The sequence below is a fragment of the Monodelphis domestica genome, chromosome 3 (genome assembly GCF_027887165.1).
Source record: "Monodelphis domestica isolate mMonDom1 chromosome 3, mMonDom1.pri, whole genome shotgun sequence".
NCBI lineage: Eukaryota > Metazoa > Chordata > Mammalia > Didelphimorphia > Didelphidae > Monodelphis > Monodelphis domestica.
In genome coordinates, this window is record NC_077229.1 from 17819352 (window position 1) to 17835377 (window position 16026).

The 16026-nt window shown below is 40.4% G+C and overlaps 1 protein-coding gene across 2 annotated transcripts in view; it reads left to right on the plus strand.

The window, feature by feature from the left end:
• The window catches only part of RSPH14 (radial spoke head 14 homolog), a 262764-nt gene that overhangs the window by 192890 nt on the left and 53848 nt on the right, over positions 1-16026 (plus strand). The window contains exon 7 of one of the 2 annotated variants that reach the window (XM_001378857.3): positions 14386-14708. The exons of the other annotated variant lie outside the window; for it this stretch is intronic. Within the exon in view, the coding sequence (XP_001378894.1) occupies positions 14386-14624 (239 nt within the window). The 3' untranslated portion in view covers positions 14625-14708. Of the gene's footprint in view, positions 1-14385; positions 14709-16026 lie in introns of those variants that run through there. 2 annotated transcript variants of the gene reach the window in all.

Consider the following 16026-nt stretch of genomic DNA (forward strand, 5'->3'; position numbering starts at 1 on the left):
CATAAACTGTCTTGCTGAGGTTGCTTGCCCCCAGTCTATTCCACTGATCCTCCTTTCTGTCTCTTAGCCAGTACCAAATTGTTTTGATGACCGCTGCTTTATAATATAGTCTGAGATCTGGGACTGCAAGACCCCCTTCCTTTGTATTTTTTTTCATTAATTCCCTGGGTATCCTTGATCTTTTGTTTTTCCAAATGAACTTTGTTATGTTTTTTTCTAAATCAGTAAAAAAAATTTTTGGGAGTTCCATGGGTATGGCACTAAATAGATAGATGAGTTTGGGTAGGATGGTCATTTTTATTATATTGGCTCGTCCTACCCATGAGCAGTTAATGTTTTTCCAATTGTTCAAGTCTAGTTTTAGTTGTGTGGAAAGTGTTTTGTAGTTGTGTTCATATAGATCCTGTGTTTGTCTCGGGAGATAGATTCCTAAGTATTTTATTTTGTCTTGGGTAATTTTGAATGGGATTTCTCTTTCTAGTTCTTGCTGCTGAGCTGTGTTGGAATTATATAGAAATGCTGATGACTTATGTGGGTTTATTTTGTATCCTGCAACTTTGCTAAAGTTGTTGATTATTTCAATTAGCTTTTTGGTTGAATCTCTAGGATTCTTTAAGTAGACCATCATGTCATCTGCAAAGAGTGATAATTTGGTCTCCTCCTTGCCTATTTTGATGCCTTCAATTTCTTTTTCTTCTCTAATTGCTACTGCTAGTGTTTCTAATACAATGTCAAATAATAGAGGTGATAATGGGCATCCTTGTTTCACTCCTGATCTTAATGGGAATGGATTTAGTTTATCCCCATTGCAGATGATATTAGCTGATGGTTTTAGATATATACTGTTTATTATTTTTAGGAATGACCCTTCTATTCCTATGCTTTCTAGTGTTTTTAGTAGGAATGGGTGTTGTATTTTATCAAAGGCTTTTTCTGCATCTATTGAGATAATCATGTGATTCTTGTTGGTTTGCTTGTTGATGTGGTCAATTATGTGGATAGTTTTCCTAATGTTGAACCAGCCCTGCATCCCTGGTATGAATCCTACTTGATCATGGTGGATGACCCTTCTAATCACTTGCTGGAGTCTTTTTGCTAGTATCCTATTTAAGATTTTTGCATCTATATTCATTAGGGAGATTGGCCTATAGTTTTCTTTCTCTGTTTTTGGCCTGCCTGGCTTTGGAATTAGTACCATGCTTGTGTCATAAAAGGAGTTTGGTAGGACTCCCTCTTTGCTTATTATGTCGAATAGTTTGTATAATATTGGGGTTAACTGTTCTCTGAATGTTTGATAGAATTCACTGGTGAATCCATCAGGCCCTGGGGATTTTTTCTTAGGCAGTTCTTTGATGGCTTGATGGATTTCAATTTCTGATATGGGATTATTTAAGAAAACTATTTCTTCTTCTGTTAGTCTAGGCAATTTATATTTTTGTAAATATTCATCCATATCACCTAGATTGGTAAATTTATTGCCATATAGTTGGGCAAAGTAGTTTTTAATGATTGCCTTAATTTCCTCTTCATTTGAGGTGAGATCCCCCTTTTCATCCTTGATGCTATTAATTTGCCTTTCTTCTTTCCTTTTTTTAATTAAATTAACCAGTACTTTGTCTATTTTGTCTGTTTTTTCAAAGTACCAGCTTCTAGTCTTGTTTATTAGCTCAATAGTTCTGTCACTTTCTATTTTATTAATTTCTCCCTTAATTTTTAGGATCTCTAGTATGGTTTTCTTCTGGGGGTTTTTAATTTGTTCATTCTCAAGTTTTTTGATTTGCATTTCCAATTCCTTGGTCTCTGTCCTCCCTAATTTGTTAATATATGCACTCAGGGATATGAATTTTCCTCTAAGTACTGCCTTGGCTGCATCCCATAAGGTTTGAAAGGATGTTTCGCCGTTGTCATTTTCTTCAACGAAATTGTTAATTGTTTCTATGATTTCTTCTCTAACTATCCGATTTTGGAGTATCATGTTATTTAATTTCCAATTAATTTTTGATTTGGGTCTCCATGTACCCTTGCCGATCAATATTTTAATTGCCTTGTGATCTGAAAAGGCTGCAGTTAATATTTCTGCTTTTCTGCATTTAAGTGCCATGTTTCTATGACCTAGTGTATGATCTATTTTTGTGAATGTGCCATGTGGTGCTGAAAAGAAGGTGTATTCTTTTTTGTCCCTATTTATTTTTCTCCATATGTCTATTAATTCTAATTTTTCTAAGATTTCATTCACCTCTTTTACCTCTTTCTTATTTATTTTTTGATTTGATTTATCTAAATTTGATAGTGGTTGGTTCAAGTCTCCCACTAATATGGTTTTACTGTCTAATTCCTCCTTCAATTCTCCTAGTTTCTCTATTAAAAATTTGGATGCTATACCATTTGGTGCATACATGTTGATTAGTGATATTTCCTCATTGTCTATACTTCCTTTTAGCAGAATATATTTACCTTCCCTGTCCCTTTTGATCAGGTCTATTTGTACTTTGGCTTTGTCAGATATCATGATTGCAACTCCTGCCTTCTTTCTATCGGTTGAGGCCCAAAAGGTCTTACTCCAACCTTTAATTCTAACCTTGTGAGTGTCAACCCGTCTCATATGTGTTTCTTGAAGACAACATATGGTAGGGTTTTGTGTTCTAATCCAATCTGCTATTTGTCTGCGTTTTATGGGTGAGTTCATCCCATTCACGTTCAAAGTTATGATTGTTATTTGTGGATTCGCTGGCATTTTGATGTCTTCCCCTAGTTCTGACCTTTCTTCTTTAGCTTTCTCCTTTTGAACCAGTGATTTACTTTAGGTCAGTCCCCCTAGTCCCCTCCCTTGAGATGCTTCCCTTTCTAGCCCCTCCCTTTTTATGCTCCCTTCCCCTCCCCCCTCTCCTTCCCTCCCTTTTTGTGCTCCCTCCCCCCTCCCCCTCCTTAATTTTCCTTTCTTTCTTGCCCTAATGGATAAGATAGAATTCAGGATCCCACTGGATCTAGATGTTCTTCCCTCTCAGATTTGATTTCACTGAGAGTAAGGTTTAAGTACTTCCACTTCACGCTCTCTTCCTCTCCTTCTCATATGAGAGTTCTTCCCCTCCCCTTCCCATGTGTATCTTTATATGGGAAAGTTTATTCTATTGATTCCCCCCCTATTTCTTGAAGTTAATCTTAGTATTATCACGGTTCCCCCCTCCCTTTTCCTTTTTTTGCCCCAACTTTCCCCAAATCTTCTTGATTCCCCAATCTTTCCCTATGCATGTTTCTTCTAACTACTCTTATGATGATACAATTTATGAGAGTTACACAAAACATTTTCCCCACATATTAATATATATAATTAGATGTAAATGTAGTCCTTATAGAAGAGAGTTTGACTTAAAGAGAAAGATAAGATTTATCTCCTTTTCCCTTTCTTTCATATTTACCTTTTCATGTTTCTCTTGCTTTCTGTGCTTGGATATCGAACTTTCCACAGAGCTCTGGTCTTTTCTTAGCAAATGCTTGGAAATCTTCTATTTTGTTGAATGCCCATACTTTCCCCTGGAAGTATATAGTCAGTTTTGCTGGGTAGTTGATTCTTGGTTGGAGACCCAGCTCTCTTGCCTTTCTAAATATCGTGTTCCATGCTTTGCGGTCTCTTAGTGTGTTAGCCGCTAAGTCATGTGTGATCCTTATGGGAGCCCCCTTATATCTGAAGCTCTTCTTCTTGGCTTCTTGTAGGATTTTCTCCTTTACTTGGAAGCTCTTGAATTTGGCGATTACTTTCCTAGGCGTTGTCTTTTGGGGATTTAGTATAGAAGGTGTTCTATGAATCCTTTCTATTTCTATTTTGCCCCCTTGCTCCAGAACGTGGGGGCAATTTTCTTTTATAATCTCCTCTAGAATAAAATCCAATTTGTTGTTTACCTCTGGTTTTTCTGGGAGACCGATGATACGGAGATTTTCTCGTCTTCCTCTGTTCTCCAGGTCCGTGACCTTCTCAGTGAGATATTTTATGTTTTCTTCCAATTCATTAATTGTTTGGGTTTGCTTTATTGATTCTTGCTGTTTTATCATCTCACTTTCTTCTAGGTCCTTGATTCTGGTCATTAGGGACTGGATTTGCTTTTCAGCCTTGTCTGCCCTTGTATTGGATGCTTCGAGTTCTTTTTCCAATTGAGCAGTCTTATCTGTCAGACAGCTGATCTCTTTCTCCCATTTTTCTTTCCAGAAGGTTTCCATCTTTTGGATAAGTTCCAGTTTGAGATCTTCCAGAGCTTGTTGATGGTTTCCATTTTGGGAGGCGTGTTCTGAATTTTTTTGGATTTCCTCTTCATTCTCCTCTTTCCCTTGGGTACTTCCACCATAAAAGTTTTCAATAGTCACTTTTTTCCCTTTCTTCCTGGAGGCTTGATTTTGGGCCATGTGAGCCATCCCTTTGGTGGTTTTATTTCCCTTTCCTTTTTGGTCTGGGGTCTGGGTTATAAGAGTGGTTTTTCTGTGAATTTAGGTTGCTTCAGACTAGTTCTTCCCAGCCTCCGAGCCCAGGTATTCAGCTCCGCCCAGATAATCCGTGCGCCTTGTTCAGCGCGGCCCGCCCGAAGTCCGCTGGCTTCTCCAGTGAAAGCGCCCTGAGACGTTTTTTCCTGGCAGTCCCCAGATCCCAAGGACCCTGGAGTGCCCCCCCAGACAGAGACGCTCCCCACTCACTCGCTGTCCCGGTGAGCGCTCAGGTAGCTCACTCTGGTTTAGTGGGGGAGGTGGGGTGGGGGAAGGGCGGCTCAGTTCACTTTTCTGTGCAAGCTTTTCCTTCTTATTTTAGTGTGGAAATGTTCAAGCCCCACGTACCTTTGCCTCTGTGGGGTACTGGGGAGTCCTTCTGTTCCTCCAAAGGTGATTTTATGCTCCTTTGATGTAGTCTATTTCGTTCGGTGCTGGGGAGAGGAAACGTGCCGCGTCTAGATTGCAGCCATGATTACCCGGAAGTCCTCTGCTGGGGGTTTTTAATTTGATCGCTTTCCAGTTTTTTCATTTGCATTTCCAATTGATTGATCTCTGCTCTCCCTTGTTTGTTAATATAAGCATTCAGGGATATGAATTTACCTCTGATTACCGCTTTGGCTGCATCCCAAAAGGTTTGAAAGGATGTTTCGCCATTGTCATTTTCCTCGATGAAATTATTAATTGTTTCTATGATTTCTTCTTTAACTAAACGGTTTTGGAGTATCATATTGTTTAATTTCCAATTGGTTTTAGATTTGGTTTTCCATGTACCATTACTAATCATTATTTTTATTGCCTTGTGATCTGAGAAGGCTGCATTCATTATTTCTGCTTTTCTGCATTTGTGTGCTATGTTTCTGTGACCTAATGTATGGTCAATTTTTGTGAATGTGCCATGTGGTGCTGAGAAGAAGGTGTATTCCTTTTTATCCCTATTTATTTTTCTCCATATGTCTATTAATTCTAATTTTTCTAAGATTTCATTCACTTCTTTTACCTCTTTCTTATTTATTTTTTGATTTGATTTATCTAAATTTGATAATGGTTGGTTTAAGTCTCCCACTAGTATGGTTTTATTGTCTATTTCTTCCTTCAATTCTCCTAGTTTCTCCATTAGAAATTTGGGTGCTATATTATTTGGTGCATACATATTGATTAATGATATTTCCTCATTGTCTATAGTCCCTTTTAACAAAATATAATTACCTTCCCTATCCCTTTTGATCAGGTCTATTTTTGCATTGGCTTTATCAGATATCATGATTACCACTCCTGCCTTCTTTCTATCAGTTGAAGCCCAGAAGGTCTTACTCCATCCTTTAATTTTGACCTTGTGGGTGTCAACCCGCCTCATGTGTGTTTCTTGAAGACAACATATGGTAGGGTTTTGGATTCTAATCCATTCTGCTATTCGTCTACGTTTTATGGGTGAGTTCATCCCATTCACATTCAAAGTTATGATTGTCATTTGTGGACTCCCTGGCATTTTGATTGCCTTCCCTAATTCTAACCTTTTCTTCTTTGGCTCTACCTTTTAGTCCAGTGATTTACTTTGAAACAGTCCCCCTTGTCCCCTCCCTTGATATTTCCCTTTTTAGTCCCTCCCTTTTTGTTCCCTCCCCCTCCCCCCTCTCTTTCCCTCCCTTTTTGTTCTCCCTCTCCCCCTCCCCCCCTTGGTTTTCCCTTCTCCCACCCTTGTTGGGTAAGATAGAATTCAAGATCCCAATGGATCTGGATGTTTTTCCCTCTCAGAGCTGATTTCCCTGAGATTGAGGTTTAAGTAACCCCCCCCCTCTCTTCCTCTCCTTCTTATAGGAGTTTTCTTCCCCTCCCCTTCCCATGTGAATCTTTGTGTGAGAATGATTATTCTATTTGGTCTTTCTTTACCCCCTATTTATACATTACATTTTCCCCACATGTTAGTATACATAGGTTGATATAAATGTAGTCCTTATAGAAGAGAGTTTGAGTAAAAGAAGAAGATAACATTTTCCCCTTTCCTTAATATTTACCTTTTCAGGTATTCCTTGCTCTTTGATTTTCGGTATCAAACTTTCCACAGAGCTCTGGTCTTTTCTTTGCAAAAAGTTGGAAGTCTTCTATTTTGTTGAATGCCCATACTTTCCCTTGGAAGTATATAGTCAGTTTTGCTGGGTAGCTGATTCTTGGTTGGAGACCCAGCTCTCTTGCCTTTCTGAAGATCATGTTCCATGCCTTACGATCATTCAGAGTAGAACTTGCAAGGTCTTGGGTGACCCTGATTGGCATTCCTTTATATCTAAATTGTCTTTTTCTGGCTTCCTGTAGGATTTTTTCTTTTGTTTGATAGCTTTGGAATTTGGCAATTACATTCCTGGGAGTTGTCTTTTGGGGGTTTAGTGTAGAAGGTGTTCTGTGAGCTCTGTCAGTGGCTGTATTGCCCCCTTGTTCTAGAATCTCTGGGCAATTTTCTTTGATTATATCTTGTATCACCATGTCCAGTTTGGTGTTTATTTCTGGCTTTTCTGGGAGTCCAATTATTCTTAAATTATCCCTTCTCCCCCTATTTTCCAAATCTATCACCTTGTCGGTGAGATATTTTATGTTCTCTTCTAATTTCTTGGTATTTTGGCTTTGCTTTATTGATTCTTGCTCTTTTACACGATCGTTGTCTTCCAGCTGCCTGATTCTGGCCTTTAAAGCCTGGTTTTCTTTTACAGTTTGGTCAAACTGGTTTTGTAGATGCGTGAATTTCTTTTGCATTATTTCCAACTTTTCCTCCCAGAAGGCTTCCATCTTTTTGGTCATTTCTGATTCAAATTCTTCATAGGTTTGTGGAGAGTTTCCATTTCCTTTGGAAGGTTTTGGAGCATTTTCTTTTATATTATCTTCTGTCTGCTCTGTATTTTGTATTTTGGCTCCATAGAATGTGTCCAAAGTCGCCCCTTTCTTCTTATTTTTCTTGGTATTTTGGGGCTTCTGTGGTTCTGTGGAGTTTGCCATTTCTGAATGTGGAGAATTAGTTTTTCTTGTCTCTGTCTGGTGTTCAGACGCTTTAGTCCTGGGCAGATAGTTCTATGAGCTTTCCCTGGGTTAAACTGAATATGCCTCACTGGAACTGGAATGGAAGGGTCGGACCACGAGGCCACACTCTCCCCCCGGCTCGCTTTCCGGAAGTTGCCTTCAGAATCGCTGGCCGTGAGGCTGTTTCGTCGGCCTGCGGGGGGATGGGCTGCAGCTTTCCCAAGCTCCGGGCAAGGACTTTCACTGAGACTTGGATAGCAGGATCCAGCCCGTGAGGCTGTCTTGCCCGCCCTGAGGGTTGCTGTTGTTTCAACCAGCTCTCTGCAGCGGAAGCCCCAGGCAGTAACTTTCACCGGGACTGTAGAAGGCCCTGAGGGTTCTGCTCTCTGAGCCCGCCTGGGCTGCGGCTTCCGGGAGCCTTGGACTCTGCGCTCCTACCCCTGAGTTCCGAGTGATCTCGGGTTCTGGCTTTTAAGGGGAGCCGTACCTTTTGATCCGGGTCCAGGTCCAGGAGGAGGGTTCCCAGGGTCTGTGCTGTTGATCGTTTTGAATTTCGGCGCCTTAGGAGCTTATCGTTTGAGATCGGTCGGGAAGGGTTTTCCGGAGATCTGAGCTTTAGCTTTCTCTAAGCCGCCATCTTAACCGGAAGTCTCTGTTTTTTTTTTTAATACATGATACTATCTGTTTCTGTTTTATGGACGAGTTCATCCCATTCACATTCATAGATATGATTAGTAACTTTATTTCTTGCCATCCTATTTTTTCCATTTATCATTCTCTTCTCCCCTCCTCTCTTTTCACCCTGTCCATCTTCAAAAGTGTTTTATCTCTGACCAAAGTCTTCCCTATCTTCTTCCCTTCTATCACCCTCCTCCTTCTCTTACTCCTTTCCATTTTTCCCTGTAGGGTAAGCCAAATTTCTATTCTCAACTAAATATGTATTGTTGTCCCCTCTTTTAGTCAGTTTTGTTGAGAATAATGTCCATACATTGTCCACCACTCTCTCATCTTCTCCACTTTAAAAGCTTTTTGCCTTTTTAATGTTGGTTATAACCCTAGCTCTTTCCCCTACTGAATATCATATTACAAGCCCTCTGATTCTTTAGTTTAGAACCTGACAAATCCTTTGTTATCTTGACTGTGGCTCCACAATATTTGAATTGTTTCTTTCTGGTTGTTTGCAATAGTTTTCCCTTTACATAGGAGGTCTGGAATTGGGGTATAATAGGAGTTTTCATTTTGAGATTTCTTTCAAGAGGTGATTGGTGAATTCTTTTAATTTCTATTTTACCCTCCTAGTTCTAGGATATCAGGAAAGTTTTTCTTAAAATGGTTTACCTGTGCTCTTTTTAAATTGTGGCTTTCAGGTAGGTCAATAATTCTCAAATTATTTCTCCTTGATCTAATTTCCAAGTCACTTATTTTTACAAAGAGATATTTGATGTTTTCTGCCCCCTTTTCATTATTTTGATTTGATTTGATTGTTTATTGAACTCTCATGTAGTAATTATCTTCTACTTGTCCAATACTAACTTTTAAGTAATTATTTCCTTCAGTGAACTTTTGTATCTCCCTTTCCATTTGGTCTGTTCTACTTTTCAAGGAGTTCTTATGTTCAGTGAATTTTTGTACATATTTTCTATTTTTTTGTGATGCTTTACTAGCCTGTTGGCTCTTTTTTCATGATTTTTTTGTATAACTCTCCTTACTTTCTCCAATTTTTCCTCTATTTCTTTTATTTGATTTTTATAATTCTGTTTGAGTTATTGCAGGAAGTCTTTTGGAACCTGACACCAATTTATATTCTTCTCCAAGGCTTTTTCTTCTGCATTTCTTCTCCAACTATTCTTTCTCTATATGTGGATAGAATCCAGAACGTGTTCTTTAAGAAGGGATTTGATAGGTGTCTGTATTAAGATACAGAATGTCTTTAATAATTGATGTATAAATTGATATCAGTCATGACAATACTTACATCATTGTCTAATATATATCACTGTAAGAGAGATAACCATAGATCCCAGTACTGTGATCTGAGGGGGATATTTAAATTTAACTAATTAGTTTAATTTAATAGAATTATATAGAATTAGAATAGATAAGAAAAAAGAAGAAATGAATGGTATTACCATCTCTGTGTATAGTTTAGGAAGAAACAATTTAAATAAGAATTTTAAACTAGGAAAGAAGGTAGATGGTTGTAAATGTGGTGTGCAGGATTCTTGAAAAAAATTACACTTTCTTTAGTAGCTTATTACTTCTCAGTTGCTCCAAGGGTCCAACTCTCTGATTGGTACAACTTGAATCACTTAAAGTATTCTTGCTGCCTAGGAGAGGTAAGCAATTTAATTGTATTCCTTTGGATTGAAGCTACCACTGTAGTCCCAACATCAAAAGAACATAAATACTTAGAGACACTTAGACTTCTAGGTTGGGACACTAAGAACAAGCCACTAAACTTTTAAGAGGATCCCAATTAAATCATCTCCAGATGGGACTTGGGATGTTCTACCTCATTTATCTAGGAGACAACTACATGAGAACTTTTCTCTTATTAATGTCAGTGAGTGTGTCTGTCCATCAGGCTGAGTCACTCTAATGGTATAGAATTTCTTGAATTCCCACTGGCAGGTGGTATATGATAGCCTCACCCTTCGCTGTCTAGCTGATTGTAAATATCAAGAAATAGGAATCTCTTCTGACTAATGGCCATTGAGTTATGCCTGAAGGTTCTCAGTCTGGGGATGTAGCCAATCACAATGCACCTCTTATGCTATTAATAGTGTCTAAGTCCTCATTTATGGAGATCTGCAGGAACTCTGGGGAGGATTCCTGTGGGCTCTAGTAGTCTTTTGTGAAAAGGGGAGAAGAGGAGGGATCAAATCCCTGAAAAAACCTTACCAATTCACAAGTGCTCCTGAAGTCACTCCAGATATATTCTATTGGATAGGGAATTGTTGGACTTTCTGACCTTTATAACCATTCAGTTGTAGAGGATGCATACAGGCTAGAAATGAGGATGTGGTTGCTGTACAAAATTTATTGGGTTGGACAAAGAATAGTAAATACATTCTCCCTGTGACTTATAACTATGTTGGAACAATCAAGATCTGACTTCAGAATATCCTTTCTCAATGATTATGGTCAAAAGGATCAGACAGTTTAATGACCAGCACAGCAGAGGACTCATGCTCCCCTTAGGCTCCTATTGCCCTTTGATCAGGCCACCCTGAGCTGGTCTTCATATCTTCCTATTAGGAGACTGAAGGTTTGAAAAGTCCCATATGTTTGAACTACTACTTGGTTTTTGTCTCCACCCACTGCATAGCTTTATGTCCCCCATATCTTTTGCCATGGGTACAAAGCAATTCCTATACTTTATTGTGCAATTCAGCATACTGTTAGAATATTCATAATGGTTCTTTTCTTCATCTAATTGTTTTGTTGCATCTTCTCTATTGTCTTCTATAATGAAACAATGAGACTAAAAGTATCTTGTTACAGACCTAATGCAGCCTATATAACAAGGAGAGCTGCTGCAAAATGGGATCCTTCACTTTAAGGGTAGGGGTCATTAGATGGCACAGTGGATGTCATGAAGACCTGTGTTCAAATATGGCCTCAGAAGTTTTCTAGCTGTGTGACTTTGAATAAGTCATTTAACCTTGTTTGCCTCAGTTTCCTCATCTGTAAAATGAGCAGGAGAAGGAAGTGGCAAACCACTCCAGTATATCTGCCAAGAAAAACCCAAATGGGGAGCATGGAGTCAGGTATAACTGAAAATTGACTGAACAACCACCAAATACTTAATTTAGTTTATGCTCAGCCCAAAAGGGAGGAATGTAGAAACTTGTAACACTAAGACCTTGATTGTGTTATAAAATATTAGGAACTAAGGCTGTAATAATGTCTGTTCTTAGTGTTTTAACCTCTCTTGACTCCTAAAACCAAGGGTCATATCAAGATAGCATATATTTAAAGTGAACCAAATCAGTGATCATATAGAGTATCCCTTTGTTAACCAAGAGAAATGTCTTTTAGTTTTTTATGGACTGAATTACAAGAGGTAACCCATATGTTTGTCCTGGACCTGTCGGAAATAGGGAACTGGGAGGACAGATCACCTTCGTGGCTATGCTTCAACTATTGTTACTGTGGCCCTAGTAAAAGCAAAATGAACAAACAAAGCCCAGGACACTTAAACCGTTGCTTTGTCTTGCTTTGGTGTTCTGCCTTTTGTTTCATGATTACTCTAAATGTTAAGTGTCCATTGCTCAGGTTAGAGAAAAATATACTTAGCAGGGCAAACTCCTCATTTGGATATCATTCTCAAACCACTTCCCCATCCTCTCTGATTGACTCACATATCTCTGAAAAAACAAGGCATTCTCTAATAGCTTTCTTTTATTCTCTCCTCATAGCAGAAATCTTTCCCCTGATATCTTGCTTTCTTTTCTAGAGGAAGAAGTAGCCCTTCCCCTTGCCAATGTCAACTCCTCTGCAAACCCCATGATCCCCTTCCCTCCAATCTACTCCAGCACTGTCATCATTATTACTTCTACTCTCTCTCCCTTCAGTTTTCCCTTAATTATCAGCTCTTTCCCAGCCTCCTATAAATATACCCACGTTTCCCAATCATAGGTTTTTTCTTGATCCAAGCATTTCTGTTATTTCTTATTCCACGTATCTCTTGTCCCCTTCAGGAATGCTCTTCCTCCTCATTTGCCTTTCTTGGTCTCTCTGTCTTCCCTTGAGACCAAGCTCAGGTCTCCACTCACTTGGGTTCCCTCCCAGCTATTGGTGCCTTCCCTCTGAGATTACTTTCTGTCTACTTGGTTTAAATCTTTGTGACTGGCTGTTTCCATATTACTTTTCCCATGAGACAATGAAACTCCTCAAAGGCAGGGACCTAAAAGGTATCCATAGTACATGGTTCCCAGAAAATTCTTGTTGACTGACTGATCCCAGTAATTCTTTGATTTGGAAGCTCTACATTTGGGTCCTGACCATTTCTAGGTGTTTTCAGTGTGTGGTTTCTTTCAGGAGATGATTGGTGGATCCTCTTCATTTTCACCTTTATTTCCACTCTCTAGGGCTGGAAAGTTTTGTCACTTGGTGAAATGTGGTATCCAGGATTTTTGTGTGGTAATGATTTTTAGGGAGTTGGATGCTTCTTAAATGATCTCTCCTTCACTTGTTTTCCAGGTCAGTTAAAAAAAGAATTAGCACCTATGTTTTCAATCTTGTGACTTTTTTCTAATATTTCTTGTTGTCTTATGGAGTTATTGAGTCCTGATTACTCCATTCTGTTTTTTTCGGGAGTTCATCACTTGGGTGAGTTTTTCTACCTTATGTCCTAAACTTTTCTCCTTCCACTTGTCTTTCCTCAAGAGCTCTATCCAGGTTTTATGCAATACTGATGGATATTTCTATAGGGGGTACAACTAAGTCTTGCTAGCCTTGCTAATCTATTTGCAGGGGGATTGGTTTAGGGCAAAGCTGGGAGCTCAAATGCCCAGAGGGCAAATTTAAACTGTTTGTGAGCCCTCACCCCATTACCCAAGAGAGTGGAGGGAAGAAGTGCTTGCTTGGGATGGCTGGACATGCAAAAAATGTCCCTAGGTGCTGGGAAAAGGAGGAAATGGAGCAGCTGCCCTATGCTGGGGCCACCACATGTACCAGTACTTTGCCAAAGCTGGTTTAAGGTCTGGTATACTTGTTCATCCTCTTCCCTTCCTCTATTCCATGCTTCTCTGTCAAGTCTGAAAGCTTGGGACTTAATCAGCCATGCCTTGTTACAACAATTAGCTCATTTTTAGCCAAAGGGCAACATAATGGCCTTCAGGTCCACCCGGTCTCTTTCTCTGCTATGTTACAGTGCATTTATTTGATGAAAAGATTAGTACAATCATATTATCCTAGCTAGAAAAATTTCTAACATTCATAAAGAGGTTTGACTCAGTCTTAATTCAAGTTGTGCATATTTTTAGCTAACCCCTGGCTTCTTTCATTTCTCTTTTCTTATCATGGACAAATGATATAATATAGGTTTTCATTCTGAGTTTCCTGATATATTAAGTAAAATCAAGGTACAGGAAAGACTTAGGTAAGAAAAGCACAGAGCACGTAATGAAGTCTGCTATTGTACAGGCATGGGGGGGAGAAGTTAGGGAGAGAATAGACCTTTGAGACCTTTCCTTAGACCTCCTAGTTCCTCAGGCCCTTAACTGAGGAGTCATCCTGGATTCCTCACTGTCTCTCACTCCCCAAATCATTGCCCATGGTCCAGGGCTTCCCTGGGGTGAACTGGAAGGAAACAATGTCATGGGGCTCAAGGAACTTACCAGATACCGTCTTATTGTCTCCCACACCCATACTTACTGCGAGGGCATGGAGACCTAAAGCTTCATGTTTCCTCGTGTTCAGAAATCTGTCCTTGGGAGAGGTTAGGAAACCATGATGTGGTCATTGCAGTTACCGGCCTCTGTGTGTGCATCCCCCAGTCTATGTATGTGCATTGTGTGGGTCTTATCTATAGTATGTTTACACCTGCATATCTGCGTGTGTGATGCTTTGCTGCTGGGTATTTGTTCATATTTCTGTGTTTGTAGACGTGTTTTTGTGTGTGGGCCTGTGCATGTGTGCATGGGCCTCTTTGGGTCTTCACGTGTCTGTGTGTCTCTCTGCATGTTTCTATGCATTTCTGCCCATCCCTGTGTCTAGTTACGTGTTGCTCCGTGGGTGCTTGCATATTTGCAAATCAAGTCCAATTCTGGTACAGTGGTATTTACGGTGTGTGACTCTTTGGGCTTAACTTGGTGAGTGCATGTATTTATGCTGCGGCATGGGAATATAAAGGCTTTGTGTGTGCATGTATGTTTGTGTGTGCCTGTTTCTCTACACGTTTAGGCAAATATGCTGCCCTGGATGCTGGAGCACTCCCATTACTGATGAACTTGTTGGACATCAACGTGGTCAAGGTGCGCATAAATGCTATCAAAGCACTCACCATGCTGGCGGAGGCCCCTGAGGGCCGGGTAGAACTGCTCCAGAAAGTGTATAAGTTCAAGGAACTGAGGCGCAGCTCAATCTCAGCTATAAGCCGGGCAGCGACGATTGCGACCAAGGTCATCGAGTGGAAGCCCTGAAGTACCAGCCCCCCCGGAACAGAGCCCCCATCTGCTCAGGTCCTATCCTTGAAAGTCCTAATAATGATCATGATTGTCTAACCAGTATGCCTCAGCCTTTATTCCAGCGTGCCCCAGTCCCACGTCGACCCTGGGAAGCAGGGAAGAGCAGAGATTCTTAGCCCCAGCTCTCTAACCAATCAGAACTAGACAAATGTAGGATCTGTGGGGTAGTGATTGTTCCTAGGGCCAGAAGCCTTCAGGTGGGTTCCTGGATGATTATTTGTCAGGCTTTTTGGAGAGAAGATTCCTACTCAGGAACCTCAGATGCTCAGAGGGGAAGGGACTTGCCTCACAGAAAGTAGAGGACAGAGCCAGAGGGAGACCCAAATTTCCTAGACCTCTTTGCACTCCACTTTAATGCTCTCCAGAATAGTTTGATTAACAGACACCCAGAGAAACATGGAAAGGTGGCTTGGGGTGGCTGTGTGGCCCTCTTGGAAGCTTGGTACAGGGGCTTCATTGACATCATCTCCAAACGAGACTGGAGACAGGACCCCTAGCCCCCTGGGCTGCTTCTTGGCTTGGCCTTGTGCTATTTCACAGATTTATCAGGAACTTGGATGGAGGCAGAGATGGTCTGCTTGTCAGATTCTCAGATGACACAAAGTTGGGAGGGACAGCTCACCTACTGGAAAGATCTCAGCGACAAGAGTAGGGCTGAATCAAATGAAATGAGATCTAATCAGGATCAGCATAGCTTCCTAGGATCATGAATCTGGAGCTTGACAAGACTCAGAACCCATCTAGTCCTATCCTTTCCTTTGATAGATGAGAGAAACTGAAGCCCAACAGAAAGATGAAGTGATTTAGCCAAGGTCACCCATATTGTAAATCTCAAGGCTAGGGTCTGAACCTGGGTCTTCTGATTCCCAATTCAGCTCTCCTCCCTCTGCTTCATGATGGGGGAAGCATGCCTGCAAGGCAATCCAAGTGGAAAAGATCTGGGGATTGCCGTGCTCAGCAGAGTGGCACAGAGCCTTAGTCCTGCTATTCTTTTGATTAATCAGGCAGTAAATGCTAAGCATCTGCTATATGCCAGGCACTGTGCTTAGCATTGGGGAATCCAAGAAGAAGCAAAATGGGTTCAAATCTGGCCCCAGACAGTTCTTAGCTTGGGGACTCTGAACAAATCACTTAACCCTGACTGCCTAGCCCTTACTGTTATTCTATCTTAGAAGTGATACTAAGACAGAAGTTAAGGGTTATTAAAAACAAACAAAAAATGAGACTAAAGACAGTCCCTGCCCTCACGGACCTCACAGTCTAATGGGGGGGGAGACAACTTGCAAACAAATATATAGAGAGAATAAGCAGCAAATAATGAACCGAGGGAAGGCACCAGAATTAAGAAGGGTCAGGA